General features: G+C 41.1%; 2 protein-coding genes across 2 annotated transcripts; one reads left to right on the top strand and one right to left on the bottom strand.

Annotated features, from left to right (window-relative positions):
- The first annotated feature begins 6,594 nt into the window (after positions 1 to 6,594).
- pla2g12b (phospholipase A2, group XIIB) lies at positions 6,595 to 10,116 on the top strand. The gene is made up of 4 exons (XM_061837104.1): positions 6,595 to 7,048; positions 7,976 to 8,052; positions 8,157 to 8,322; positions 9,487 to 10,116. Exons 1-4 carry the CDS (start codon positions 6,637 to 6,639, stop codon positions 9,603 to 9,605), a joined length of 774 nt encoding a protein of 257 aa, XP_061693088.1. The 5' UTR covers positions 6,595 to 6,636; the 3' UTR covers positions 9,606 to 10,116.
- A 1,720-nt stretch (positions 10,117 to 11,836) lies between these two features.
- On the bottom strand, positions 11,837 to 27,618 carry oit3 (oncoprotein induced transcript 3). Its single transcript, XM_061837766.1, is given in 12 exon segments — positions 11,837 to 12,151; positions 12,212 to 12,232; positions 12,301 to 12,401; positions 15,008 to 15,367; positions 15,370 to 15,418; positions 15,490 to 15,579; positions 15,581 to 15,651; positions 16,810 to 16,934; positions 17,010 to 17,130; positions 19,545 to 19,655; positions 19,727 to 20,120; positions 27,601 to 27,618. Coding segments are annotated over 12 exon segments (1,644 nt in total). The 3' UTR covers positions 11,837 to 11,968.
- Between the last annotated feature and the right edge of the window lie 97 nt (positions 27,619 to 27,715).

Here is a 27,715-nt window from a genome sequence, read left to right as displayed (position 1 = left end):
TTCCTCTAGATATAACATTGGTCATTATGGCCAAAAAGCTCCACTTTAGTTTTTATCAGACCAAAGGACACAAAGTTAAAATCTTTGTTTTGGTGCCATTTCACAATTTTTTTAATGTTACTATGACTAATGGCTTCATTGTCAGTGAGAAGCCTTTCAGCCAATGTTGGTGCAGAGCTCGTTTCAATGTGGATAATGCCACTTCCTTACCATCTTCATCCCGCATCTTCACAAGGTCTTAACTTTTGTTCTGGGGTTGATTGTAACATTTCGGACCAAAACAGATTCATCAAAATACAGACCCCGCCTTCTTCCTGAGCACTGTGATGGCTGGACTTTCCAATGACGTTTATACTTGCATATGGTATTTTGAACAGATGAACGTAGCCCATTTCAGCATCTGGAAATTGCAAATTTTGTCTGATTTCCCACAGTGAAACAAAAATATAAAGTGGGTTTTTGCACAGTGTATGTAAACGTCTGGCTTCTACTGCAACCACAACAATCAGTAATTTCATTCTAGAGTTTCCATTGGGCCTCCACAGAATGAGGAAAAAACTGCAATACTCTAATATAACAGATAAATGTTTATCGCTACAAGATAAAAAAATTTACCAGGTCTTTATTAACGTTGTCATTTATCTTAGTCCAAGTTGTCCTGGCGATAGGTTTAGTGTGCTTGATGCCAACATCTCTTAATGATGAACATGCATTCTGTATGTGTCTGGTTTAGTCATGTCAGTAAAAGTTTAATAACTTGTTTATTTCAGATTTTGCTATCTCAAATATGGCGTATGATTTCTCATGCATGTTCCAGACAGTGCCCCGGAAAGGATTGTGGCCTCAAATTGTCTTCAGTCATTGTCAAAGTTTGCCACAGGTACTACTAGTCTTGCGCTGGTTCCCTCTATTGGTATGAGACAACCCTTCAATTCAATATTCAAAATGTAAACAATGTTGTTGTGGCTTAAACCTTTTTTAAAATTATTATTTTAATCCAATACAACACATTTGTTGAGTACAGTACAGGTGTATAACATAAATTTGAAGTTTAGTGAAGTTGCATTAAAGGATTTTAGAATTATTAATTTGTGGTTGAATCGCTTCCATCCACATATCCTTTAAATTGCTATGTCCTTTGTATACAGTATTTTTTATATATTTTCACACAGGTAGTATGTGATTTATTTACTGTACCTTATGTGCTGACTGTGTTCATTTGATTGGTTTTATTTGACTTCAACTTTAACATAGAGTAGGTACTATGTGAATTGTGTATTTTATATGCTGACTTAGTGTATTTGATTGCTTGTTTTGACTATCTACAGCCTGCAGGGGGGCACAATTCCTGTGCAACCTGTAGGCCGGTCCCAAAACCGGATAAATGCAGAGGGTTGCGCCAGGAAGGGCATCCGTCATAAAACTGTGCCAAACATATATGAGCGTTCATCAAACAAATTCCATAACGGATAGGTCGTGGCCCGGCCTAACAACGCCTGCCCCGGCACTGTTAATCTGCAAGGTGTGGGTAGAAATTCAGATTATGTCAGTGGAAGACAAAAAGAGGAGGAAAGTGGCTTAGTCGGCAGAAGAAGAAGAGGCATGCACAGACCCTACAAGTCTGAATAGGGACTTTGAATGTTGGCACTATGACAGGAAAAGCTCAGGAGTTAGTTAACATGATGATTAGGAGAAAGGTTGATATATTGTGCATCAAAGAGAGCAAGTGCAAAGGTGGAAACTATTCATTTGCAAATTCTTTGTTTTTGTACAATTTTTATTTAACATTTGTTTTCAAATTATTTTAATTGAATTCCTTACCCATGTACATTTGATTATACAATATTTAAAAACACTCAGTGTTCACTAAGAGGTGAAGAGAATGGATGGACAAGGGTGACCACTTTACATCCCGGCTTCGATCCCACACCCAGCTGTGTTTCATGTTGAAGGTTGTCCATACTCTGTTCCTTTTCTCCTTGTTTATATTTTTCATTTTAGGTTTTTGAGATTATTAATTACTCCATGAATTATGGACTAAAACTACATCAAATTCCCCCTTGCCCCTCCTCCACATCAGATTACATGAAATTCATGTTGCCGGCCAGCTGACTCGCCGTGGTACACATGAACTAGGCCGGTCTGTCCACGACTCCCGGGCCACTCTGTGCCCCCGGTCCGCCCCCGCATTCTGCCTGTCAGTAAAAGGTAAAAAGTAAAAAGTTCCTTGCACAAGTTCAATTGAAAAGCTTCAGTCCACCTTGGCCTATAAGCGTCACCACATTTACACATTTACAATTCTCATTAAAACATGAGCATGTGTGTCATCATCAGGTTCTGAAGAAGGTGTCGGAGCAGAGCGGGCCCAACAGAGACTGCCTGGTGCTGTTCGCTGACGTCTTTGATGATGTGTGTGAAGGCTCATCTGTATTTGGATGCATCCTGGGGGAAATTAAACTTGTTCCATTTCCACTTTACCCATCCGTTGATTTTTTTTGAGCCTGTGACGTCACATGTGTTGGACGGGAGAGCGAGTCCCTGGCGTGTCGAGGAGGCCTAAGTGGTGCAAAAAGCGGTCACAGTGCATTCGTGAGTGGGGTCAGCAGTGGACTACATCTCCAGCACTACTTATGTAGAAGCAACATGACACGAGCATGGAAAGTTCTAGTGTACGCTACACGATATAGCTACATTATTCATCCATCCATCCATTATCTCCTGCTTATCCCAGGTCAGGTTGCGGGGGAAGTAGCTCTAGAAGGAAAGCCCAGACTTCCCTCCCTCCAGCTATGTCCTTGAGGCATTCCCAGGCAAGTTGAGAGATGTATTCTCTCCAGAGTGTCCCGAGTCATCCCTGGGGTCTCCTCCTTGGGGCACATGCCGGCAACACCTCACCAGGGAAGTCTCCGGGAGGCATCTGAATCAGATGTTCCAGCCACCTCATAGTTCTCATTGCAGACGCTGCATTGATCCGCGTGTCGAGCTCCAGTTCCATTTTTCCCTCACTCGTGAACAAGACCCCAAGATACTTGAACTCCTCCACTTAAGGAGTTTAAGGTCTCATCCCCGACCTGGAGAGGGCACGCTACCCTTTTCCCACAGAGGACCACGGTCATTACCCTTTTGGGATGTGCCCGGCCGGGCCTCATGGGCGCAGGTCTGGACACCAGGCGCTCGCCTTCAAGCCCCACCTCCAGGCCTGGTTCCAGTCAGGGGGCTCAGGCTCTCTTCATAGAGGTTTTTAGAGTTGTGCTTTGTATGGTCACACACCGAGGACCTGCTTCCTATGGGTGAAATATTTCCCTTACTACTTTACAATGAGGTGTGGTGCCCATTATGATTGGCAGATAATTAAGCAAATGCGGCTCAGTGGCTCATTGGTCAGAGCTTCAGGAAACGCCTTCATAGGTTAGAGGGAAATAAAAGAACACAGACTCTTGGGAACAAAATGTTCTTCATAATGGGCCCTGTCGAGTGAGGCCTCCTCTCTATGCTGCATGTCTCTGCTTTACTGTGAACCCCCCCCCCCCCCCAAAAAAAAAAAAACATGCTGTTTTTGCACCAGACATGAAAAGAGTGAGCCTAGTGTACTGTTGTGTAACACGTTCTCGTGAGTTTAGTTGGAAATCCTTTGAGATGATTTCATTCAGGGAATTTGGACATTTTTGCTTCAGAGGAATGTACTGTATAGGGTTTTTATAGTATTCACAGGAATAGCATCAAGTTACTTTTCATTATGTTCAATGAAAGAAGTGGATTTATGTGAGAATTTTACTGTACGCTAATTCCATGTAAGTGTTGGGGGCACACAAACTTGAATTTCCAGACCATCCCAGAAGAAGCCCGGAAGCCCCAAGCCATGACATTATTTCAACTGTGTTTCACAGATCAGATCATAAGCAGATATTTTTTTTTCTCCGAGCTTTGGCCTTTCTATTGCTTTAGTAAAGGTTGACCTTAATTTCATCCCTCCATGCAAATTTATCTCTGAATTTGTGAGACAATCCTCTAATTTTTGACAAATTCTAGCAGGGCCTTTTAAATCTTATTGGCACTGAGTCTTCTACTGTACACTGTGTACTTTTGTGGTTGCATTGGAGATGGTCAAAGTGTGTATAATGTTCAATTTTTCATGTTCTCTCATCTTGAAAATTGCTAATTTTTCAACTAAGAGGCAGCTCACTGGTGTTCGTGTTGGTTGTGCATCCTCAGTAACGATTATAAATCCTCCATGCATATGCAAAGTCTAAATTTGTAGCTGAGCATAGGCACTATTATTTGAATAGTTGACATAATGGGAAAAGAGCGGGCAACACACCTCTAAATCACGTGTTCCAATACTTTTGGCTCACAAAAAATTTAGTTAATTCAAACAAAAAGTGATATCTTCTAAGTTCATCTGACCCACATATCAAAAGCAATAAATTAAAGATGAAATGCCAGAGTGTATATATTTTTTATTTTCATCTGTTGATATCATTCCAAATGCTTGACGATTGTTTGAGTGATTGTCAAAACTGCTCATTCTGTCTGCTTGCCTCCAGACCAAGATAATGACACTGATTGCCTGAAACTCAAGACGAGCTTGTTGCAATTCTGCAAACAAGGCAAAGAAGTTTGACCTTCTGGTCTCCATGTCATCGCTTTCATTTCAACACACAAGATAACAACAGCGACTCTCACATTACTTAATGTTGAGAAACTGGAAAACAAAATCAAGGCAGTGCCGAAAAGGAAGAACACCCGCAAAGCCTTCTGACGGTAACACGGCATGCGTGTCTGCGTCCCTGTAGGAAATTGGGAATGGGAGCCCAGATTGATTGTTTCTCAGGCTGTTGGCGTATGAACAACCTTGTGACGTGCATGATCAACATGATCCAGGTCCAAAAACCTGAACTCATGACGTTTGTATCAACACTTTCATCAAAATTATTTTTTTTTCTAATTCTCAGTCCAATAGTTACCATGATGTCATGTTTTGGGACAAATATATAAGAGGCACCATTAAACATTTTCATCTTTGTTAATGACTTAAAACAATTTTTACTGTAACAATAATTTGTGATTAAAAATATCCTGTATTACTAACCCTTATGTATTATCTCCATATGTATGTAGTGTCACATTTGAACTAAAAATTCCCATGATCAAATATCATAATGTATTATATCGTCATCATATATTCCTGAAACTGAAGCATTGTATTCAACATACATTATATCTACAAAGTCTGCTGGACAGGTCTGCCCGCCTCACAGTCAGAGGTTCTGAGTTTGAAATTTGGGCCCTCTCATGAGGAGTTTGCAGGTTCTCCCTGTGCAACTGCTTCTTTTCAACCTTGACGAAGATGCATTTTATGTTATTTGAAGTTTCTAAATCATCCACTGGTGTGAACGTGAATACTTGTTTTGAAGGCTGGCGGCCATTCAGTCGCACCTCCCCCCAAAGTCAGCTGGGCTAGGGCGTGTGTAAAATGTCACAAAAATACTTTCAAAGTTGAAAACAGGGGAAACTGCAGAGCAGGGCCAGGCAGTTCTGGAATTTATAATAGTGTAATGACAGTGAGGACGCTTTCATTTTACCACTAGGGGGCAGCAATGACTTGCAAAAACCTGTTATTTGGTCGACTTTTTTTAATTTATAGAACTGGAGGAGTGCATCATCATCACTGCAGTGACACAATTCCTAATAAATGTCAATATTTTTAATTGTCGCAATAATTCTGTGAATTAAAATTGGAAGACAATTCATGAAACGCAGTGGCACGGGTGTCCTGCCGGGTCCAGTACTACTAACGTGATTCTATGGAGTGCTTCATAAGTTACTTCAGTGACTATTTCACATTTGATTTTCCTTTTGATCTTAGATCGTCAATTCCGACATTTTATAATGTGGCTAACTATCAGTAAATGTTAGCCAGTGTAGTGTTACATGCTGCTGCCTTTCCTGCAGATGGTGTTAAATAAATCAAAAGTCTCAAATTAATTGCAATATCATATTTTCATCAAAAATTACTTTTTCTTGATGCTATCGTCGAAAATCACCACTGATTGGCTCCGACACCAACTACGATTAGCGAAGTAGGAAATGGATGAAAAGAGGTACTTTTCTTCACTCATTTGTTTTTTAGTTGTATCATATTTTCTATATGACCTAATCTCATGTATACATTGTAAATATTAAATTTCAACTACAATGTTATTATGTTAATGTCATAAATAGTGCGATTTTTTTAAAGCTCTCACGAAGCATGATTGGCTGTATATATATATATATATATATATATATATATATATATATATATATATATATATATATATATATATATATATATATACGGGTCGATGGCTCACTATGACCAAATCATACTGATCTCTTTAGGCTCATAGATTAATTTGTGATGACATCAGCTCTTCGGTGCGCTCAATAAAAAGAATGGGGGGAGGGGAGTTTAGGGGAGTGTAGAGATTGACAGGAGTTGACTTTTGCCCCCTGCTGAAGTGAGTGCCCTGCTGTCCGCTGGAGGCTAATCGCAGGTCAAAGTCTTGCTTCAAGTCGGAGCTGAGCGTTATTGTTTTCAGTCAGTCGCAAAGATCCTCTCACGCCGTTGGCAACACGTCTGCTGTTCTTTCGACCATGCCGCTCCGGACCGTCGCTCTCCTGCTACTCCTTTGTGTGTCTGTGGGGGTGTGTGCCACGCTGGGCAACTACCAGTCGACAACACAGCAGGACAACGCTCCTGCGGACCTGAACAACAAACTCGCTGAAGTACTACCGAACAGAACTCCCGAAGCGGTCGAACGGCCGGGAGAAAGAAGCCGAGATGTGGATGCCCAACGTCGGCCTTCTCGGGATGAAGAAGTGGAGGGGGACAACAACGAGATTGAGACAGTCCAAATGAACATTTCAGCAGCACTTGGCGAAAACGAGAGAACCTGGAGCCTCTTGTCAGTTAGAAACAGTTTCCAAATGATTCACGGCTACTTTGACTCCCTGGTAGAGCTGGTGGGGGGTCACAACGGCATTTGTCAATATCGCTGCAGATATGGTGAGTATGTTGTGTTCTTATACACAATCCTCATCTTTGGCCTGGCTTTCTTTCATAACATTCCATGAAGTAATGTGGATCTCTTATTCCACCAAAACATGGGATGTTCCACTTGAATGTAGCACATTACGTAATCGAGAAGTTCTCACAATGGTACCTCTTAGTTGGAGAACGAGGAGCGAGAACTTCAACAAGTGACTACGTTTGAGTTCAAATTTTATTTTTATGATTGTACTGTAACTTGATAAATACGTCGTCAAAGGTCCAAATACTATTTTGAATTTCGCGTGGGTTTTCTCCACACACTTTGGTTTACTCTCATATCCCCCCCCCCCCCCCAAAACGTGTATAACGTTAACTGAAGAGTATGAAAATTTCCTTTGGTGTGCATGTGAGTGTGAATGGTTGTTTATCTTACATGCCCTGTGATTGGCCGGCGACCAGTTCAGGGTGTACCCCGTCTCTCTGAATTCTCTAATAGGCTCCAGGACACCTGCCACCCAAGCGGTGCAGAGAATGGGTGGGTGGATCGATTTGAATTACCCAATGGGCTTCGCTGTCTTTCCCACTGGTGCAGTAGTAGCTTCACCAGACTTGGTCTCAGGCAGCGTGAGATCAGTTCCCACTCACTGAGTGCGAATGGTTGTCTGTATCTAATATGCGCTCTGTGACTGGCTTGTGACCGGTTCAGGGTGAAGTCTTCTGTGCTCCCAAAGTCAGCTGCGATATGATCCAGCACCCTGTGACCCTGAAAAGGGTTAGTAGCATTGAGAATGGATGGATGGTGTCTTATGAAGGGCTTCCTAAATAACTCTTACAATCAAATCCTGTCAAGGCAGCATGTTTTGATACAGCTCTTTATTGGACGCCATTTGTAATGTGCAGGGTACCTTAAGTTGTGAAACTTGTCTTTCTACATATCCTTAGGAGAACGGCCTCAGCCTCGTCCTGACTATCAGCACCAAGAGCCCAATGGCTGCAGCTCTTCCATGGTGGGATTCCAGGTGGATGTTGCCCTTGGTGGCCTGTTGGTGGCACCAAACAGCTGATTAGCGCTTGTAACAACCAGCCAATGTACTGGCGTAAAAACACGTGTTTTTCCTGTCAGCTTGATCTAGGCATCCCTGCCATGACCGAGTGCTGTAACCAGCTTGATGTGTGCTACGACAGCTGCGGCATCAACAAGTACGACTGTGACACCAAATTCCGCTCTTGTTTCCGCAACATTTGCGCTGACCTCAAGAGGAGTCTCGGCTTTGTGTCCAAAGTACAAGGTGAGACAAAGACATGGCCCTCCTCCCGTTCATCTCATAAGATGCAATACGTCAAGTACTCTGCCCTTAACAAAGAACGCAGTTTTGACACACAATGTATAGTTTTACAGTATTTACAACAATAAAATATTAAGACCTTACTTTCACAAAGGACTTGGCTCAAAGGATACAATGATCTTCCGTTAATCCCTACTGTGGATATACAGTATTATAAAGCTAATATAAATGTTAAAAAAAAAAAAAAAAACACCACGCGATAAAAAATTATACACCCAAGGAAAGAAAGAAGTAATACAATGTTTGTACTTAAAAGCAGTGCCTTAATGTTATGTTATGGTGAGTTATTGTGATGATTATATTTAATATGAGGTCACTGATGGTGTAGTGGTACACACACCTGACTTCAGTGCAGGCAGCGTGGAGTCGATTCCCGCTCAGTGATGGTGTCGATATGTTCCCAGTGGTGGATTGGTGACCAGTTCACGGTGTAGTCTGCATTTTACCCATAGTTGGCTGAGTTGGGCTCCAGCACTCCTGCGACTCTTGTGTGAATAAGCAGCTTGGAAAATGGATGGATGGATAATGTTTAATGTATCACGCGAGTCTATACATACATACATACTGTCAATATGTACACACATACTGTACATACATTTTGAAAGTGTATCCCAGTTATAATTTGTTTTGAAGCCAATTTATTTCGCGTTTCTATTATATTGATTATTGTATGTGTGATGGCCAACACATCTCACACACCCACACACACAAACGAAATGGATAAAATAGTAATTACATGGCTTGAATATATTACAACCACCCCTCAGTCTTTTATGGTGGTTCTATACTTTTACCCTACTACAACAACAATAAGAAACTGTGAAAAGGGAGCCCCAATCAAAAGGGTGCATTCATTTATTATCTACAGTATTATCTATCCATCCATCCATCCACCTATCCATCCATTTTCTTAGCCGCTTATCCTCACAAGGGTCGTGGAAGTGCTGGAGCCTATCCCATTTCTCAACAGGCAGGAGGCAGGTTACACCCTGAACTGGTTGTCAGCCAATCACAGGCCACTTGGAGACAAACAACACCCGCAGTCACGATCACACCTAGGGGCAATTTAGAGTTTACAATTAATGCAGTATTATTCCCCCCTCACAGCCTGCGAGTCAATGGCAGATGCCCTGTACAACACGGTGTGGACTCTTGGATGCCGGCCTTATATGAACAGCCAGAGGGCAGCATGTGTTTGTGAAGGAGAGGAGCGGGATGAACTGTGACACTGGCCAACATGGACAACTTTTGCACTAATTACAGAAAAAAAAAATGCAAAGTCAGTTTTGCATGTATTAAGATATTTCAGAGAATGGAAGAGAGATGTGACAGAGGCCAAACCGAAGGCCAATATTTGGCCATTACAACAAATAAGGGATAACGGAATGTGCATTTCTACTCCTCCAAATGCATTTATGTTCAGGACAATTCTTAGGCCTGCATAACTCCATTCACATTCTTTTTTCTTAAGACTCCAAACAAATGAAGTGTTCTGTGGACACCAAAAACTAAAAACACTCTACAGGCTAGTTGTGCTAAAAATGTGAGTCAATATAATTTATTTGTATTTATGAACGTAAGAGGAACTGCCTCCCATATACACTCACCAGCCACAGGATTAGGTACAACGCAATATATGTATTATCAAATGAAAATTTTACAATCATAATGATAAAAATAATCATCTTCTTATAATTTACAGTAATTTACAACTTCGGCAATAAATGCCCCTTAGTTTCTTTCAATCTCTGCCTGCATTGGAAAATGGATTTTCAATACAGGTGTAATATTGCATTGCAGTATTTCATTCGGAGTCCTTAATGCTGGTTGGCATTGATGAGTGTACAGAAATGCATCACCTGTTCTATGTACTGTATATTATTGTCAATATTCAGTGGTGGTGTAAAATAAAATGTACTTGCTAAAAGCCACACAGTCAATCCTGAACATTAAAAAGGATTGTTGTGTTGTACTTGTTCCAAATGAACTTCTTTTCGTGTTGCAGATGTTACAGATATGATCAGAGTGATGACTCCATATTGATGTCACCGACTACAATGTCTGTAAATTGTGGCATCACCAAAGTGGCACACACGTGCACCAAGCTTAAGCCACTTTCCGCCAAGGAGTATTTGGTGCAATTCGTTGCAGCACCATATGGAAACTGTAAATGGGAGCTTGCATTTCCATTACAACATGAGTATCAGAGATGGCAATAAATATTTGACCTCATATCCACCAATGAATTCAGGAAGGAAGAGGAACAGAACACAGTCCAGTGCACAGTGCTGATGTAAGCAGCAATATTTTCTCAAACACCAAGCCTCGTTCCACTGCACCACTCCATTTGGTGCCATCAAGCAATGGAATATTTACTTCGACACAATTCAGTTTCATTAAAAAATGGAGGCGCCCAATTTTGACCTGCATGCATTGTTGGTGCAGTGCCAAAATAGCCTTTGTGGCTAATTATCTGCCTTAAAGGAGGACTTTGTCGAAAATAATGGGAATGGGAGCACACATTAAAAGTTTGCCAAAATTATCCACAGATTTCACCTAGAAACAGCTCTAAATTGGAAAACTATTATCGAAATTCCTCTCTCGCTCAGACATTCCAATGACCCCAGCTTGAAAACTGACAGCCAATCAGCGTTTGCCACGCCTGCGGTTCTTCCTGTTCTGACCCCCCATTCCTCATGGATATGTTTCACTGAACAGAGAACGTCCACTATCTGGCATTTTGTGGCCGATTTTTGTGAAATATAATTACAAACAAACAAAACAAAAATAACATCATGTACAATGTTCAAGCCTATGCGTTTGGGTCAGAATACACACAGGTGGAACTTGGTATGTTGGAGAGGGAGCGTGACGCTGACGACGAACCACAACAACAGTTGAAAAATATGGACCTCGGAAATCTTCCAGACAGGCTTGTTTCAAAAGACTGGTGTTCGTGTTCTCTTTGTGACCTAATGCCAACTGTGGCGAAATGCCAGTGTTGTCGGGGGTTTGAAAAACAACAACAAATTTGGGTGAATTTTCTCAGTTTTGTTGCAATTTGATGCACAACATGCCGGCACCTTGGCCTAGCTAGACGAAAGGTCTGTAATGCTAACCACTGCCAACGTCACGGGGCGGGTTCAAACACGTTTTTTGGCACATATCCAGAAAATGGACGGATTTAAAAAAATGTTCTTTATTTTCAATTTTTTTTTTCAATTAATATTCAAAATATATGTAATAATATTACTTCAGATTTGAGGGTTTATTGTACATATGAATTCTGGACAAAGTCCTTCTTTAAAGAATTACATTCATTTTGAAGGTTGGCAAAACTTGGTTTGTGAAAACAATGCAATAGCATTTCACACTTTTGTTTTCAGAGTTTGTCTTTAATACAATGTGACTGTGTGGTCTGAAGTGGAAGTATATTGCAGAAAATGGAGGGCTTCATCATAAAACATGCACATTTTATTTGGCATTACGTTAATACCGAAATGATCACATAGTGGATTTACAAGGTTGATGCAACAATGTGCTCACTATGACAACCAGACTCGGCACAATTGCATATTTATCTGGTGTATCAATGGAGTGACTGTGATTGAAACACGACTCTTGAATTTGAATCGGCCTGGCTGCTTGGCTCAGGCAGGATGAAGATGGGGCCCCCGCTCAACGTGCGCAGCTCCTGAGATGGGGTGCCGCGGTGGACATGTCGGCGACAAGGCAGAGCGCAACGAGAGTCTTCCAGGCCGCACACCAAGACCTGATGCAAACACGCAGGACAAAAGCATTGGAATCAGACATAAAGATGTCTGATAGCCACAGGGGGGTGATAAACAACATCCTGACATGCAAACAGGAGCCCACGCTGTCTGGATGGCCAACTGGCTCCCAGCAGGCTTCTGTACTCACCCGGTTCTCCTTGCCAATGAACTTGAGGACAGGGACCTGGTAGTGCTTGGAGAGTTGGTCTTTGGATGAGTGCTGAGTAACTGTTTTGTCTGAGATACACCTGCTCACAACACACTGAGGTTACGTCTCACCAGGTTATATACGGAATACTTAATAAATACATCAATCATCAAACTGCTCCCAAGGTTTTCAAAATCTGTTTTATTTTTTTAAAGGAAATAGTGGGGCGAAGAAAACAAGATACCACTTTGCTGATGTGGGAAAACAACCCATTTAGTAAAGGAAATGATGCGGAACCTCCAAAGTCCAGAAGTCTTATGATTCATTTTCCTGATAAAATATGTCAAACATTATTTGAAGTTCAAACCATCATCACAGCATGGCTGGTGTAATGAGACTTCAGTCCAGCAAGGAGCTAGCAAATGAACTCTACGAGTGCATCTTTCACGTCCCTGATGTTTTTGTGTCATTGTGTGTGATGGGTGATGGCAAAGATAAATGTGTAACGATCGTCACATGACCGGAAATCAAGCCAACCTCGGAACATATTTGAATTATTTTCAATGTTATTAATATTGATCAAGAATAGCCTTGAAAACATCTAAAATTATCCACGCTCATATGATCAGAGGGCCTTTTGGGGCCCACCATTTAGAAACTGTGGATGAACATGAAAACTGCATGTACAAAACCTCATGCAAGAAAATGCAATATCACTTACACTGCCACTGAGCTGTTGTCAATACCACATTTTCTTTTTTTTAAATAAACAAAGCAGTCAACTTCAACTTTAATGGGTTTAAGTAGTAAAAAATGTATATGCTATAAAAAAAATGGCACTTGTTATGTGAAAGGTTGCTTAAATGCCTCAAGAAGTTGCAGTCTTGTATTGTAATGTATTGTAATTATTGTGAGGGAGATCAAAAAGCAAATTTTTACTAGCCCCCCTTGGTGGGTCAGTGACCTACTTATGGGTTCCAAGCCAGTGGTTGAAAATCACCAGCTTAAAACATTGCGTTACAACAAATAGAAGTAAATCGGTGGATTGCCTTCAGCTTTGGAAGTGCCACGGTATAGGTAAAAGTGTTTTATCTCCATTCCTCCCTTTTAATTTAATTAATTTTTGATTTTTTCATTTTTTAAGTTATAGCTTCATTTGACTTTTTTAAAAAAAATTATTCTTGGAATTGTCCTGTTTATCAGTTTTGCTTTATAAATAAAATTGCCTTTTGTGCTTGTCTTAAGAAGCTAACCTAACAGTCAACAGGCGGTGCAAAAAAAAATCCAATTGTGTGTTCAGTCTAAATCATCAGCTACCAAATGTTTGTGTTGGTGTTTGACATTTGATATGATACATGCGATCCGCTGTCATTTTATTCCCACCGCAGCTGACGCTTCTGCTATGATGACGGTGAATTAATTTCTTTCATAAATAAAACTAAACTTATGAGGAAGTTGAATGAATGTCATAAGGTAGCAGAGGATATGTACTGTAAACCTCTGTGTTTGAAAAAAAAAAAAAATTTTTTTTTTTGTTGCTGACACCAACATTGTTGAAAAGAATGATTAGTGCCCCATTGTTTCTTTGTGGCTCAACTGGAATGCATTGGCCTCACAGTTCTGAGGTCCCGAGTTCAATCGCGACCCCGCCTGTGTGGAGTTTTCATGCTCTCCCCGTGCCTGCGTCAGTTTTCTCTCGGCACTCTGGTTTCCTCTCATATCCCAAAAACATGCAACATTAATTGGACACTCTAAATTGCCCCTAGGTGTGATTGTGAGTGTGGCTGTTGGTCTCTATGTGCCCTGCGATTGGCCGGCATCCAGTTCAGGGTACATCCCACCTCCTTCCCGTTGACAGCTGGGAAAGTCTCCAGCACTCCTGCGACCCTTGTGAGGATAAGTGGCTAAGAAAATGGATAGATGGATGTTTCTTTGTGTCTACACAATATGCACTGATTATTTTTCTTATCACTAATTAACAGTGTCGGGGGGGGGGGGGGGACTTCAAGGGGCACTGTGTTCCCGGTTTATTTAAAAAATTGTTCACAGGCAAGAAAGGTGCGACGCCACAACTAGTGGGAGGTGTTGAAGTCACTCCCCGCTTTTCTCACACTGCGGACACCAAAGATAGAACTCTGATATATGAAAACACTAATGTTAAAAAGCAGAGGCACTTCAAAGTTTGCTACACACCGTTTGTTTTGTTTTGTTTTGTTTTAATTTTACTGACGACAGTTACTCGCATGACCATACAATAACAGCAATTCCTTTCTTCAGTGTCACTGTGAATTGATGTACTCAACTTGGTCCAGCCGCTTATAAGCGGTAACTTACTGAACTCCAACTACCACTAAATACTACCACATACAACAGTGATAAAATGTGACCTATGTGTATTATGTGTTCGAGTACCCTAATTATTATTATTATATACCGTATGATTTCCTAATTTATGCATCACATGACTTCCATTTTTTCAACTCACCCATCTTTGATGAGGTAAAGGAGGCCCCATAGCTCAGTGGTTAGAGCAATGGTTTGGTAAGCCAGGGGTTGTGGGTTCATATCCCACTGGGGCCTCCACTCCCTGAGAAGGGTTGCGTCAGGAAGGGCATCCGGCGTAAAAATTGTGCCAAACATATATGTGCGTTCATCTGGGATGACACGCTGTGGCGACCCCGAAAAGGGACAAGCCAAAAGAAACATACATCTTTGATGAGGTAATACTTTAGGGCCTGGTCAGCTTTGGGCCCCGGTGTTGCAAAGCAGCTCTCTACCAGGGCAGAAAGGCCCTCCATTCTCTCTTTGGGCTCGACCCCAAAGAAAAGGGAGTCATGAAGGCTTAGATGAGGCGGCGTGTGGGAAAGCTCTGCGAACACAGAGGTCTTGAAGAGCTCCAGCGAGAAGGGGAAGACTCCCTCGGTGTGGCCAGCCAGCTCCAAGGCTGAGTTGCGCTGACTTGCCTGGTACCCGTCAGACACTAGGTACTCCCTGGGGAACTCACAGGTGATCGGCACCGTTAACTTACTGGTGCGTACTATCAGGTCATTGCTGCTACATGGGCTGGCCGGGGAAAACCTGTCACCAGGTTAGTTGCCACTATCTTGTCATCTGTCACCTGCAAGGGAGGTGTCAATATTGTCATAAGTTCTACGAAGCACAGAAATGAACCTACCAAGTGTGACTGACCTTGACAGCAGTGCCACATGTCTTGAGACTGAAGTTCAGGTTGATGTGTGTGCCATTAGAGATACCACAACATGACGAGTTGGAAAAAAAAGAGTTCCAATCCTCCAACAATATACTTTGGTACGGACATTATAATAGAACTGGGGTTGCACTCCACTGGCACTGGAGACCGTGCACATATTTACATGAATAGCCATTAATATTGTAAAATGAGTAATCTTCGTACTTTTACACATTTCCAAGTACAGTGACAGTTATAACCCAAGAGGTAGTCAAAAAATAATGAGACCCATTTAATCTACTACTAATAATAATAATGTTATGAAATGCTCACAATTTGCATTTTAAATAGTAGTTTAAGGCGGCATGGTGGCACAGCTGGTTAGCACATCTGCCTCACAGTTTTGAGGACCGACATTCAAATCCCAGCCTCACTTGTGTGGAGTTTGCATGTCCTCTTCGTGCCTTAGCCTCCATCTGAGTTTCTCCAGGCACTCCGGTCTCCTCCCACATCCCCCAAAAAATGTTGATTGAAGACTAAATTACCCGTAGGTGTGAATGTGAGTGTGAATATTTATTTACTTTTTTATTTTCATTGCCCTGCGATTGCCTGGTGACCAGTTAAAGGTATACCCCACCACTTTCCCGAAGCTAGCTGGAATAAGCTAAAGGCACTCCCATGAGACCAATGAAGATAAGCGGTACAGACAATAGATAGATGGATACAAGTTTGAAGGTTTATATATAAAAAAAAAAAAGAGATTTAATTTTTGTTTTTGCCTGCCCTCTTCCTGTCAGCCATTTTGTAAATGAGGTCATTGTTGGATGCCCATCAGAAGCAAAGACCAAGGATTTGAAAGGAGAAATGCCACTAAACACTTTCAAAAGTGTGCAAAATGTATTTGGAAAAGCTGCACACAGAACAGTCAAAAAGTGAGTGTCCAGGACCAAAGGCCTACATTGAGTGACCTCCGTGACAAAGAAAGGAGCGGTCGACCATCTTCAGCTGTCCGGAGAATCGTGCTAGCGTCAGGCATTGATCAGAGACAAACACGAAGTCATCATTAACGACATTTGCATCCTGTGTCATCACTGAAGATGTAACTTTAACCGCCACACTCATTTCATCAACCTTTTGAAATTTGTAAAATTACATTTGAAAAAACATTAATTTCACCTTTATATGATTTAAATATTGAATATTGTTCTGATATTGAATTGCTTTTCTTGTGCAGTAAATGGAAATGCACACACAGGCAACTTCTATGTTGACATCCTTTGTTGTCACAATAACGACGATGATGACACGCACATAAATACCCTGACACGTATGTAAGTCATGGCTCAGTTGCAGTCCTCTAGGACAGTGACACCGGTAGGAATTGTGCAGTGACGAGCAGCCGTGGCTACAGCCTCCATTGTTTACATGGCAGCCTGCTATCCCTGCAGAGAGGAAAACTCAGGCACAGACTACATTACGGTATTTCGGTGTAGAGAATACAGAGTCCTGCCCATTTCCTCGACAGTTGAGCCTGGCCTCATCCAGCACTCAACCCAGACCGCATTCACACCGTCTGGATCCTTTGGTGTTGACACAGATCTCTGCACCGCCACCGTTGGCCTTCTCACACTCATTCACATCTGAACATATGATACACACACACACAGACACAGCACATGGGTTTTAATTGACTAAAGTGCTGGAGGCATTACGGTAGATGAATCACTCAGAGGGATGAGGATGACAAATTCAATTCAAGGCGAAATTCATAATACTGAAGGGACAAGTAATAATAAAGATGGATGAAACTCAGGATAGGTTAGGTGAGAATGAGGTCGTGGTCATCTATCTTTTCACAATTTACCTTGCAAAACAACTAATAAGATGGAAGACATGAGGACAACGATAATAAAAGTGGTCAACAACAAATTTACGGTCCATTATTTTTCAGCTGATTCAAAAATCACAGATTTATTTTTTACTATGGACACATTTTGTTTGTATGCAAAGTTTGTTTTTTGCGGGGGGTAGTTAGCGGTTCAAATAAACTCAGCTTCACGACCTGAATTTTGAAAAGTGATGTAGCGTTCAATTTTCATGTACTGTACTTATTTTTATCTATGTCTACTACTGAATTTGGATAAAACATAGCATAAAATATTAATATTTGATTAATGAACTATCAACAACTTAGCATCAAAACCTGACCTGGACAAGAGAAACGGATGTCAATTTCAGATTCAGTGACACAAAATTGTCCTAAATCAGTTTTTTGTTTAAATATATATATATGCAGTGAAGAAACTAAGTATTTGAACACCCTGCTATATTGGAAGTTCTCCCACTTAGAAATCATGGAGGGGTCTGAAATTTTAATCACAGGTGCATGTCCACTGTGAGAAAGAGATAATCTAAAAAGAAAAATCCAGAAATCACAATGTATGATTTTTTTAACGATTTATTTGTGTGATACAGCTGCTGCAAATAAGTATTTGAACACCTGAGAAAACCAATGTTAATATTTGGTACAGTAGCCGTTGTTTGTAATTACAGAGGTCAAACGTTTCCTGTCGTTGTTCACCAGGTTTGCACACACTGCAGGAAGGATTTTGGCCCACTCCTCCACACAAATCTTCTCAAGATCAGACAGGTTTCTGGGCTGTCGCTGAGAAAATACATTTTCTATTGGGTTTAGGTCTGGATACTGGTTAGGCTACGCCAGAACCTTGATATGCTCCTTGGTTTTCCTGGCTGTGTGCTACGGGTCACTGTCATGTTGAAAGACCCAGCCACGACCCATCTTTAATCCTCTGACTGAGGGAAAGAGGTTGTTCCCCAAAATCTCACAATACATAGCTGCAGTCGTCTTCTCCTTAATATGGTGCAGTGCTCCTGTCCCATGTGCAGAAAACCCCCCCCAAAGGATGATGCTACCACCCCCATGCTTCACAGTAGGGATAGTGTTTTTCGGATGGATCTCATCTTTCGTCTTCCTCCAAACACGGTTAGTGAAATTATAACCAAAAAGTTCCAATTTGGTCTCATCTGACCACAAAACGTTCTCCCATGACTCCTCTGTATCATCCAAATGGTTAGTGGCAAACTTAAGACGGGCCTTGACATGTGTTGGTTTAAGCAAGGGAACCTTCCGTGCCATGCATGATTTTAAACCATGACATCAAAGTGTATTACCAACAGTCATTACCAAGTCCTGTCATGTAGTCCCGGGCTGATTTCTCACCTTTCTAAGGATCATTGAGACTCCACGAGGTGATATCTTGCATGGGGCACCACTCCAATTGAGATTGACAGTCATGTTTAGCTTCTTCCATTTTCTAATTAATGATCCAACACTGGACCTTTTTTCACCAAGCTGTTTGGCAATTTCTCCGTAGCCCTTTCCAGTCGTGTGGAGTTGTACAGTTTTGCCTCTGGTGTCTTTGGACAGCTCTTTGGTTTTGGCCATGTTACAAGTTCGAGTCTTATGGATTGTATGGGGTGGACAGATGTCTTTATGCAGCTAATGACCTCACATAGGTGGATCTGATTGAGGATAATTCATGGAGTGGAGGTAGACTTTTAAAGGCGGACTAACAGGTCTTTGAGGGTCTAGCTGATAGACAGGTGTTCAAATACTTATTTGCAGCTGTATCACCCAAATAAATCTTTAAAAAAAATCATACATTGTGATTTCTGGATTTTTCTTTTGAGATTATCTCTCTCACAGTGGACATGCACCTGCAATGAAAATTTCAGACCCCTCCAGGATTTCTAAGTGGGAGAACTTGCAATAGAGCAGGGTGTTCAAATACTTATTTTCTTCACTTTAAAACAGTATTCAGCCCAACCGCCACTGGTACAAACTAGAGGAAAAGAATGGATAGCACCACATTAATACTATTATACAGTATCTAGTAACCGGGATGAATATAACATAATTGTGAGTTCTCTTGTTACTGTTGTTGTTGTTACTCTTGTTCCATGTTTTCCTGTTTATTGTCATCCCCATCAAATCTTATCTACTGCTCTCTTCCTTCCGGTCAGTTAGTCTCACCCAGTCACGTTTGTCCGTCCGAACCCAGAACGGTTCCAGGAGCACAGCGACATTCCGACTCCGGACATCATGGACCAGCACACGGAACGTCATCACAGATATGATAGAAATCTAAGAAACACGCACATGCTCATTTAAAAGGGAAAAGATCAGCGCGTGGATGCGCTGAAGGTCCGACTCACGGCCGCAGTAGACATGGAAGCAAATTGAAGGTGTGGGCAGGCAGTACACAAAGTAACTCCCGGTGCACGCCTTCACCTCCACTGTGGCATTCCAGTGGCAGCAGTCTTCCCCAAACCTGGCACACACCGGCAAAGTGACGATGCCTTGCCGTGGCTGAGGGTGGCTGCCATTGAGCCAGATTGGAGCGTGGGTGCCGCAGCGGTTCTCGGAGATGCAGAAGGTGGGCATGGCGTCCCCCGCCATTCCTGTGAAGCGATACCACTCTCCAGACACGTGGCTGTCGCAGTGAGGCCCCCCGGACTGGTTGCTGTGATACTCGGTGTTCCTCCATGGTTCATTCAGGCTGGTATAAGCAGAACATGGGTCCACGGCTGACGGCAAAGATAACAGATACTAAAACAATTATAGCAAAATCCTAATAACTGTGATTTACGAGGCACCTTTGCTGCAACACAAGGAAGCATTATAATATTATGACTGAGTGATTAAGATGACTTTGGAAGAGCGTAATAGGTCTGGATAGCAGTTTAAAAAGCATCATGAAGGCACTCTAATGGTTTTACACATAGCGTCCCAAAGTTTGGGGGTGTGACTAAGAAATAATCAAAGCATGAAGTAAGTGTGTCGACCTCTTAAGATGGTTGCTAATAGAAACTCTGCACAGGAACTCTTGAAAGATTTTCCCCTTTAAGGTGAAATTGTAGGGAAAAATCTAAAATGCATTATGACAGGTGAGGAGAATATTACCTCTAAACGTTGGCAACACATTTAGAACTGTTTCACTTCCTTCCACACAACTCTTATAATGGAGCTAAGTGACGAAATTCAAAACAGGTGCTTGATCCCAAAATCCACCAATTGCCATTTTTACAGTCCTCTTCATCTTGCTGTTCAGGTTTTGACAGCACGAGACAAAGGTGACACCGAACAACTGATTCAAGGTTCAGCCACTGAGCAATCGAGCGTCACAAGGCCTCCGGGGAAAGACAGATATCTTCACCTTTATAAGGCCTTTCTCCGAACTTTGTGCAAAACGTCATCCAATGAAAAAGTTGCATCCTTTTAAACATCGGAAAATACAGCAATGCTTAAAATGAATTTCCATACTGATGTCATCGGTGGCCTGTTGCTTTCAATGTTGCTGCTGTAATGGTTTACGGGTAACAAATACTGTAAATGTATCTCCTTTCATATAGGTTGACCGGGTGTAACTTATGCTAAAAGTGGGTTTTAGGTGGAATAAAGGGAACTTTCTACAAAGTACTTTGCTCGGTTTGGAAAACGTGTTGTTGGCAGGTTGCACCAAGCTACAGAGAGACTGGAAGAGTTTCAGAATTTCGTAAGGACCTCTTTGGATTCTTGTTTTAAAAACACAAACTTGTACGATTTAAAATTTGGAATATGTCAGAAACTGAATTGGAGTAAATCTGTGTAAATGTCCAAATAAAATTCCTGCAGGGTTGAGAAAGTTCATTTTTTTCTGCTAATTATTTTCATGTTGAATTTATCATTACAAAAATTAACTAATTGAGTTCATAATCCAACATTTTGAACTAAATTTACTGTTCCAAAGATGAAATTGTTCATGTTTCATTTTTTTTCTTCCCCAAACTGCATGTTGCTGACAGTCAAAATTCTGGCATTTAATTTCCCTAAGTTTGCCACTCATTCAGTCCACACTTCTAGGCAGCTCTCACTCTATAATCTTGAAAACACGAGTCAAAACTGGTGGCTTGGATGGTCTTTTGTTTAAAATGGGTGATTAAGACAAAAACAGGACTTTAGTCCCCAACTGTACAAGGAAAACATGACACAGAATGACGGGAATGGCGGTGAAACATTGTATTCATAGCAGTTCTTACAAAACAAAATAAATTCCGTATTGTGGCAGTGTGATTGTATACTTTTTGAACTAGAGCATTCTGATACAAATCACAAGTTTCCCCAAAAAAGAACGGATTTACTCCAATGAGAATGAGTGTCCCTGAACCTCGGGAATGGAGGCCGCACTATATTGGTTACCAAATACGGCAGGCATATATGGAAGTAAATATGTGCCACCAAGATTTGAATTAAAAAGTTGTAAAATTTACATAGTTATTTCAAAGTGATCAGATTTCAAATACCTGTACTTCAGTATAACTTTTCAATGTTAACAAATTCGCCATATAAGAAAAATTCAACCTTTAAAATTCAAACGCAATATTGGCTGAATGTTGGGTTCTGACTTGAAGTAACCCCGCCTTCTCAAAACCAGCCAATCCAGTTACGCTTTCTTAGTAAGTGATGTCACGTGACTAAGAATGCCTAACTGGATTGACTGGTTGTTGGACGGTGAATTTCAGACTGCGAATGGACCTTTCCGACCTGTCAATCACTCGTACAATAATAGCCAATCAGATAGCCGCATTGTCTTAACCCCTGGCTTGACACGCCCCTCTCGCCATATTGTCCCACAAGCAATGCTGGTTGTCATTAGCGTGCACTTGGAAAAGTTAATGTTACGAAGCAAATGGTCCTCAGATGCGATGGGGAACGTGCAATTCTGATGAAAGATATCCTGCTAGGTTACAAGGGGCCCTGTTGATTCATTTTCGAAAGCCTAAAACACAGTTGGCGAAGTGTCTCTGATGGATTAAAGCTTGCAGAAGAGCCCATGTAACAACTAAATGTGAACAATATCAACAAACACAAGGTTGTATGTTCAAAGGTACATGAGGGACAAGTATCTTCTCTGAGTTTGATTGAATTATTATCAGTGATTTATACATTGAGGGAGAACAACTTTCACTGCTTCGTGTACGTTGGAGACAACTCCCTGTCGGGGTTTTTTTTTTTAAATACGCATTGTTCTCAAATGAGCCACCTAGGCATTATAAATACTTCTTGGGAATTTTAGATTGAGAAGAATAATTCCTACCTAAAGTGAAGTGATCGCTACACAGACATGTGTATTTGGATGGGCACCATCCATCACGTTTAATTGGCGAAATCCATCGATCCTTTCTCGTCTTTTTAGCTGGTATTCCAATGAATGAGCTCTTTGAATATCCGTCTCATCTGTTGTAACAGCTAACAGCACAACAAGACTCGGGCATTGTGTATATTCTGCTCCGGTTCAATGTCCCCCACACTGTCATGTTTTGAATTTTTTTCCCCCAACTGTTTTTCTTTCTTAATTGCAATATTGGATGGTATTTGAAATAATTACAAATATTCCTGAGCCCAAAATACAAAAAAATGCTGTCTTTCATCAGTCATCGACTGCAACTGGCTTCAGGTCCATCCCTTACTCTTTATTTCACCTCCTTAGATCCTCCCTTTTGTCAACGCTCCACTTTCAACTCGTTGTTTCATTAAGTGCATTCAAATCTAATTTTCTTACTCTACAGGAGTGGAAAGTGGGTCATCCACTTTCATGCCAAGTTAAATATAAGTTTAACCAGGCCTGACAATGTTATTTTACAATTTGTGTTAAATCATCATACAACTGTACATATGCTTATGTTTGTTAAAGTTGAGAATACAAAATATACATCTAAATAAACAGTAAAAAAGCTTCAAGAGGGGAAACAAATTAAATTGACCAGACACAGCCCAGCCGTAAATCCAGTCCATGGGGTGTTCAGAAAGGGACTCTGTACAAGAAATGTCATTAAAAAGTGAAATGTTGTCATGAAAATCTCGTGAACAGACAACATGCCAAAGCAAAACACAACGAAACTCTGTATTTAAAAAAAAAAAAAAAAAAAGAAAAAAAATATTTCCTGGAATGACAAGCATTATCATGCTGCTGATGAACAAGATACTGTATAGACTGTTTTCGACCACGTGACTACATCTGGGGCACCTGGCCGTGTTGGATGCGTTCACTCTCCTGACGCGCTGTTCACTCTTAACGCTTTTGCATATAGACATGCGTTACACATATGTTTGGACGACTGTTAAAAGTGATGCATGATGCCTAAAAAGACTTTGGAAAGTTATTGGGGCTCATTAGGTTATCGGGGCTCATTAGATGTTTCAAGATACCGTTACGACACGAAGTGTGCTTTGATCGACAATATCGACCCATATGCCTCGGAGAAACACAAATGGAGCACACAACTGTGGGCGTTGGTAATCTATCCAGACGTCATCCACTATCTCTTCTTCTCAACAAGCGCTTATACCATGGACCATCTAAAGCATTACAAAGGCCTACAACCAGTTCATCAATGGCTGGGTTCGTTATGTGGCGGTATCCATTCTAAGGTTAGTGTACCGCACAATGCAATTTAAATATGTACCGTGGGATTATAGTCAGCCTTGTTTTAAATTATGTTGATTATACCAATGAAAGAGGTGTAGATTATTATTTTTGTTTTTGTTACCGAAAGGGAGAGAGAGAGAGAGAGAGGTCTGACGAGTCCCAAGAGGAACCTGCACCTTTTTGTCCACTTCCACGGCTATATTTTTAACTCAACTCACGAAACAGCTAACGGTGCGGTAACTCGTTTTTGCAAACTTATTATAATAAAGCAGAAAATCCAGATTTTTGAGACATGCGTTGCATTCATACACGAGTATTGTGCTTGGCTGCTAGTTCGGCTCTGCTAGTACGAGACAGCCACAGTTGTTGCCGTTTGGTTCGTACCTGCTCCGTTTTCTCGCACTGGTTCTTGATCACAGCTGGCAGTCGAAAGAAAGACGCTTTACAATGCCCATTTGAGGAACCGATAACATGCACCCCCATTCATACGCCTTTCTGAAATGATTCCTGCTGAGCTACGTGTGTTTACGTGAATTCACCAAACCAAGATGGCGCCCTTGTTCTAAATCGGAAGGTGTGTGACATCAGTCGAAAACAGTCTATTCTCAGAGAAGTAGCCTCAAGTGGAAGAAATAAAGGGTATGAAACTGGCCGACAAGGCGCAAACTGGCACATCAAAGGTGGGCTAAAAAGAGTTGGAGGGGCAAACCTGTTTCCGCAGCCTGCAATCAACTTCTTCCACATTCATATTTTTCCTTCACAGAGTTGTTCATTTGAAGTGCGTTTTATAGGTCACAGGTCAGTGTTAACAGAACAACATCTTACTTTGAATCACCAACGAGCCCTCACATAAACATTGACATTTAATTTCTAAAGTTGTCAATGGCAGGGAATGTGTTAATCATCCATTGCTGTGGACTTCCGGTGCATTGAATTCTGTATTTATACTGTGCCGAATCACAACAGGAGTTATCTCAAGGCAAAACTCCCTGCTTCCGAACAGAACAGAACCACGACTCCATGGGGGGCACCATCTGCCTCAAACAGTTGGTTCGTGTGAGAGGCACAGTACAGAGGGATGCTTACTAGAATATTTCACATAGCAATCTCAGAAAAGCCACACAATAGTAAGGCTAGACTACTCTAAAATTGATATTGGTAATAAAGTACTTCTAAAGACATTAATAATGACAAACCTGTAATTGACTGAGTTCTGGATACTTTCGAAGATGAAATACATATCGTTAGAGATTTTAAAAAAATGGAACCAACAAAAGCCATTTGTAGATAAATGAGCACTTAATGACTCTTCTCTTCTTGTGTAATTAAGAATCAAAACGAGGAAAAAAACAGGATGACATTTTATTATTGCTGCTGGCTTCCCATTTATTTCAAATGACCTGAAGGTTAACAACAAACCACACTAACGCTTCTTGAATTTACCACTATTCCAGGAATAAAAACAACACTCACTAAAGTAGTATTTTAACTGATGAAAATTGCAGTACTTCAGTTCAATTGGATCCAATCTTACAGCATGATAAATAAACAAATATCTGCTTTCACAGTGATGATCATAGCTGTTTTGAGAATGCGAATGAGGCATTCTTTTCCTTTTCATTTTCATTTATTCATTTCTTCATTTTCCGCTTATCCTCACAAGAGTTGCGGGAGTACTGGAGCCTATCCCAGCTATCTTCAGGCAAGAGGTGGGGTACATCCTGAATTGTTTGACAGCCAATGAGAGGCCAATAGAAACCACACGTTTTAAGGAATGTGGGGGGGGGGAAACACGCAAGCCCGGGAAGAACATGCAAACGCCACACAAGGAGGACGGGCTGAACTGTAAGGCTGTCATTCATCTACCGTATTTGCATTGTTAAAGAGTAACTGATGGTGTAGCGATACACACGCCCGACTTTGGTGCAAGCAGCATGGGATCGATTCCCACTCAGTGATGGTGCCGACATGTGCCCTCTGACGGTTTTGAGTGTAGTCTGACTTTTGCCCAAAGTTAGCTGTGATAGGCCCCAGAACTCCTGTGAACCTTGTGAGGATAAGCATTTTTGAAAATGAATGGATGGATTACACTCCATCATATGATGAGCAGCTGGTTACCTCATTTACTGAACTTTCGGTACAGTAATATACCACAGCAAATGTCGCACATTCTAAGACCTTGGCACATGTTGTATAGACAAAAGCATCATCAGTTTATCAATAAATAAGTGTTAGTCCCTGCCCCAGCCTAGCCTGCATCTTACCTCTGATCTAAAATCAGCCTGTACTAAATACAATTATATAACAATGCATTCATATACTCACTGACGGCTGTGACCTGAAAAGCTTCGCATAGCAGAACATTGACCCAAAAAACATCATGTTGGGAAAATGATGTTGAATCATGAGGTCAACACATAGTAGCACTTATTGTTCATCACTCCAGGAAGTCAGCTTTTAATACGAACCTCTAATCTACACGTGACTCACCAAACCTTCACCTCTGATTTTTCAAGTCACAGAAATCACCCTCCCATTGTTTCACACCGTAATTCCCTCCCACCACTCACATCCTCTGATCCCTTTCGCACACATCAAATGATTTTTTTTTATTTTTTTTGATAGTGTAGTAGCATAGAGCAATCCAGTCATTCAATGTTTTGTTAAAGCAGTGCGAGGGTTAGAACATTTACCATGACTATGTTGAAGACAGGAATTTGCTTTTCGAGAGTAATTTATAACAGGCCATGAGAGAGGTATTGGAGTTTAAGTTATCTCTCACACACTACTGTAATGCTGTTCCGCGTAATACATTTTTTTTTCCATTTCCACACAACTGAAACTCTCACTTGAAGTACTGAAACATGCAGTACTGAAATTACTACATGATACGGTATGGATTTCACGAGTGTGTATGAGTGAAAAAGTGTTGTTGTCCGTGTGAGAGGTAATCCTGAATTACTGCAAATCCCTGACGGCTCCTTTGATAAATTATCATTCAGATGATTGACATGTCAACCAGTAAAAACCAAATCTTCCACAGAGACTCCTTTGGGAGAGAGTGGGGATGACACTGGGCTTGCACTTTTTTGGTTTATTTGTTTTTTTATGGACTATGTAATTAAATCAATGAAGATAATTCAAGTTGCACTCTCATAAGGATAATCAGGTGGAAAATGTCGTGCTTTACTTTTGTGACTACTTCTGGAAATAAAACATTGATTTCCTTCTTGGCTCAGGCAGGTTTAATCAGCTTTGTACACTACACTACGGATACAAAGAGCCAAGTACTCAACATGGGCAACAACTAGTTGTACAGTACTGCACAATCTGATGACAGCAAGTAAAGAGCTGTATAACCATTCTGTCTTCAACCAAAAAAAATATAGTTACCTCCAGATATATTTGGTTAATGACATAATTCAAGCTTTCTGTAAAAGGTTTTACCAAAAACAAGTAGCATGGGAGTGACCACTTATGTGGGGAAAAAAAAAAACATATTCATGGCAAGGCATTTTACCCTCAAACCCAATATGTTATATCCCATTACTTCTAGCAGTTTTAAAATCAGTGAAACTGCAGTATGCATGTGTGCGTAACACGTAAACTCTGGACTCGTACCTGATATTTAGTTTCCATGTTTATCTGTGATTTGAGAAAATGTCAAGCGATAGTAAGTATAATGTAAAGGAAACAAAAATTTACATTCTGCATATATTCAATAATAGACACAAGA

The sequence above is a fragment of the Syngnathoides biaculeatus genome, chromosome 12 (assembly GCF_019802595.1).
Source record: "Syngnathoides biaculeatus isolate LvHL_M chromosome 12, ASM1980259v1, whole genome shotgun sequence".
Taxonomy (NCBI): Eukaryota; Metazoa; Chordata; class Actinopteri; order Syngnathiformes; family Syngnathidae; genus Syngnathoides; species Syngnathoides biaculeatus.
Note: the sequence above shows the minus strand (reverse complement) of the source record. Positions and strands in the feature narration are given on the sequence as shown.

Coding starts and splice junctions, on each gene's coding strand:
- pla2g12b (XM_061837104.1), top strand. CDS start 6,637: ATGCCGCTCCGGACCGTCGCTCTCCTGCTACTCCTTTGTGTGTCTGTG. Junction 7,049..7,975: donor TCAATATCGCTGCAGATATG/GTGAGTATGTTG, acceptor ACATATCCTTAG/GAGAACGGCCTCAGCCTCGT. Junction 8,323..9,486: donor CTTTGTGTCCAAAGTACAAG/GTGAGACAAAGA, acceptor CCCCCCTCACAG/CCTGCGAGTCAATGGCAGAT.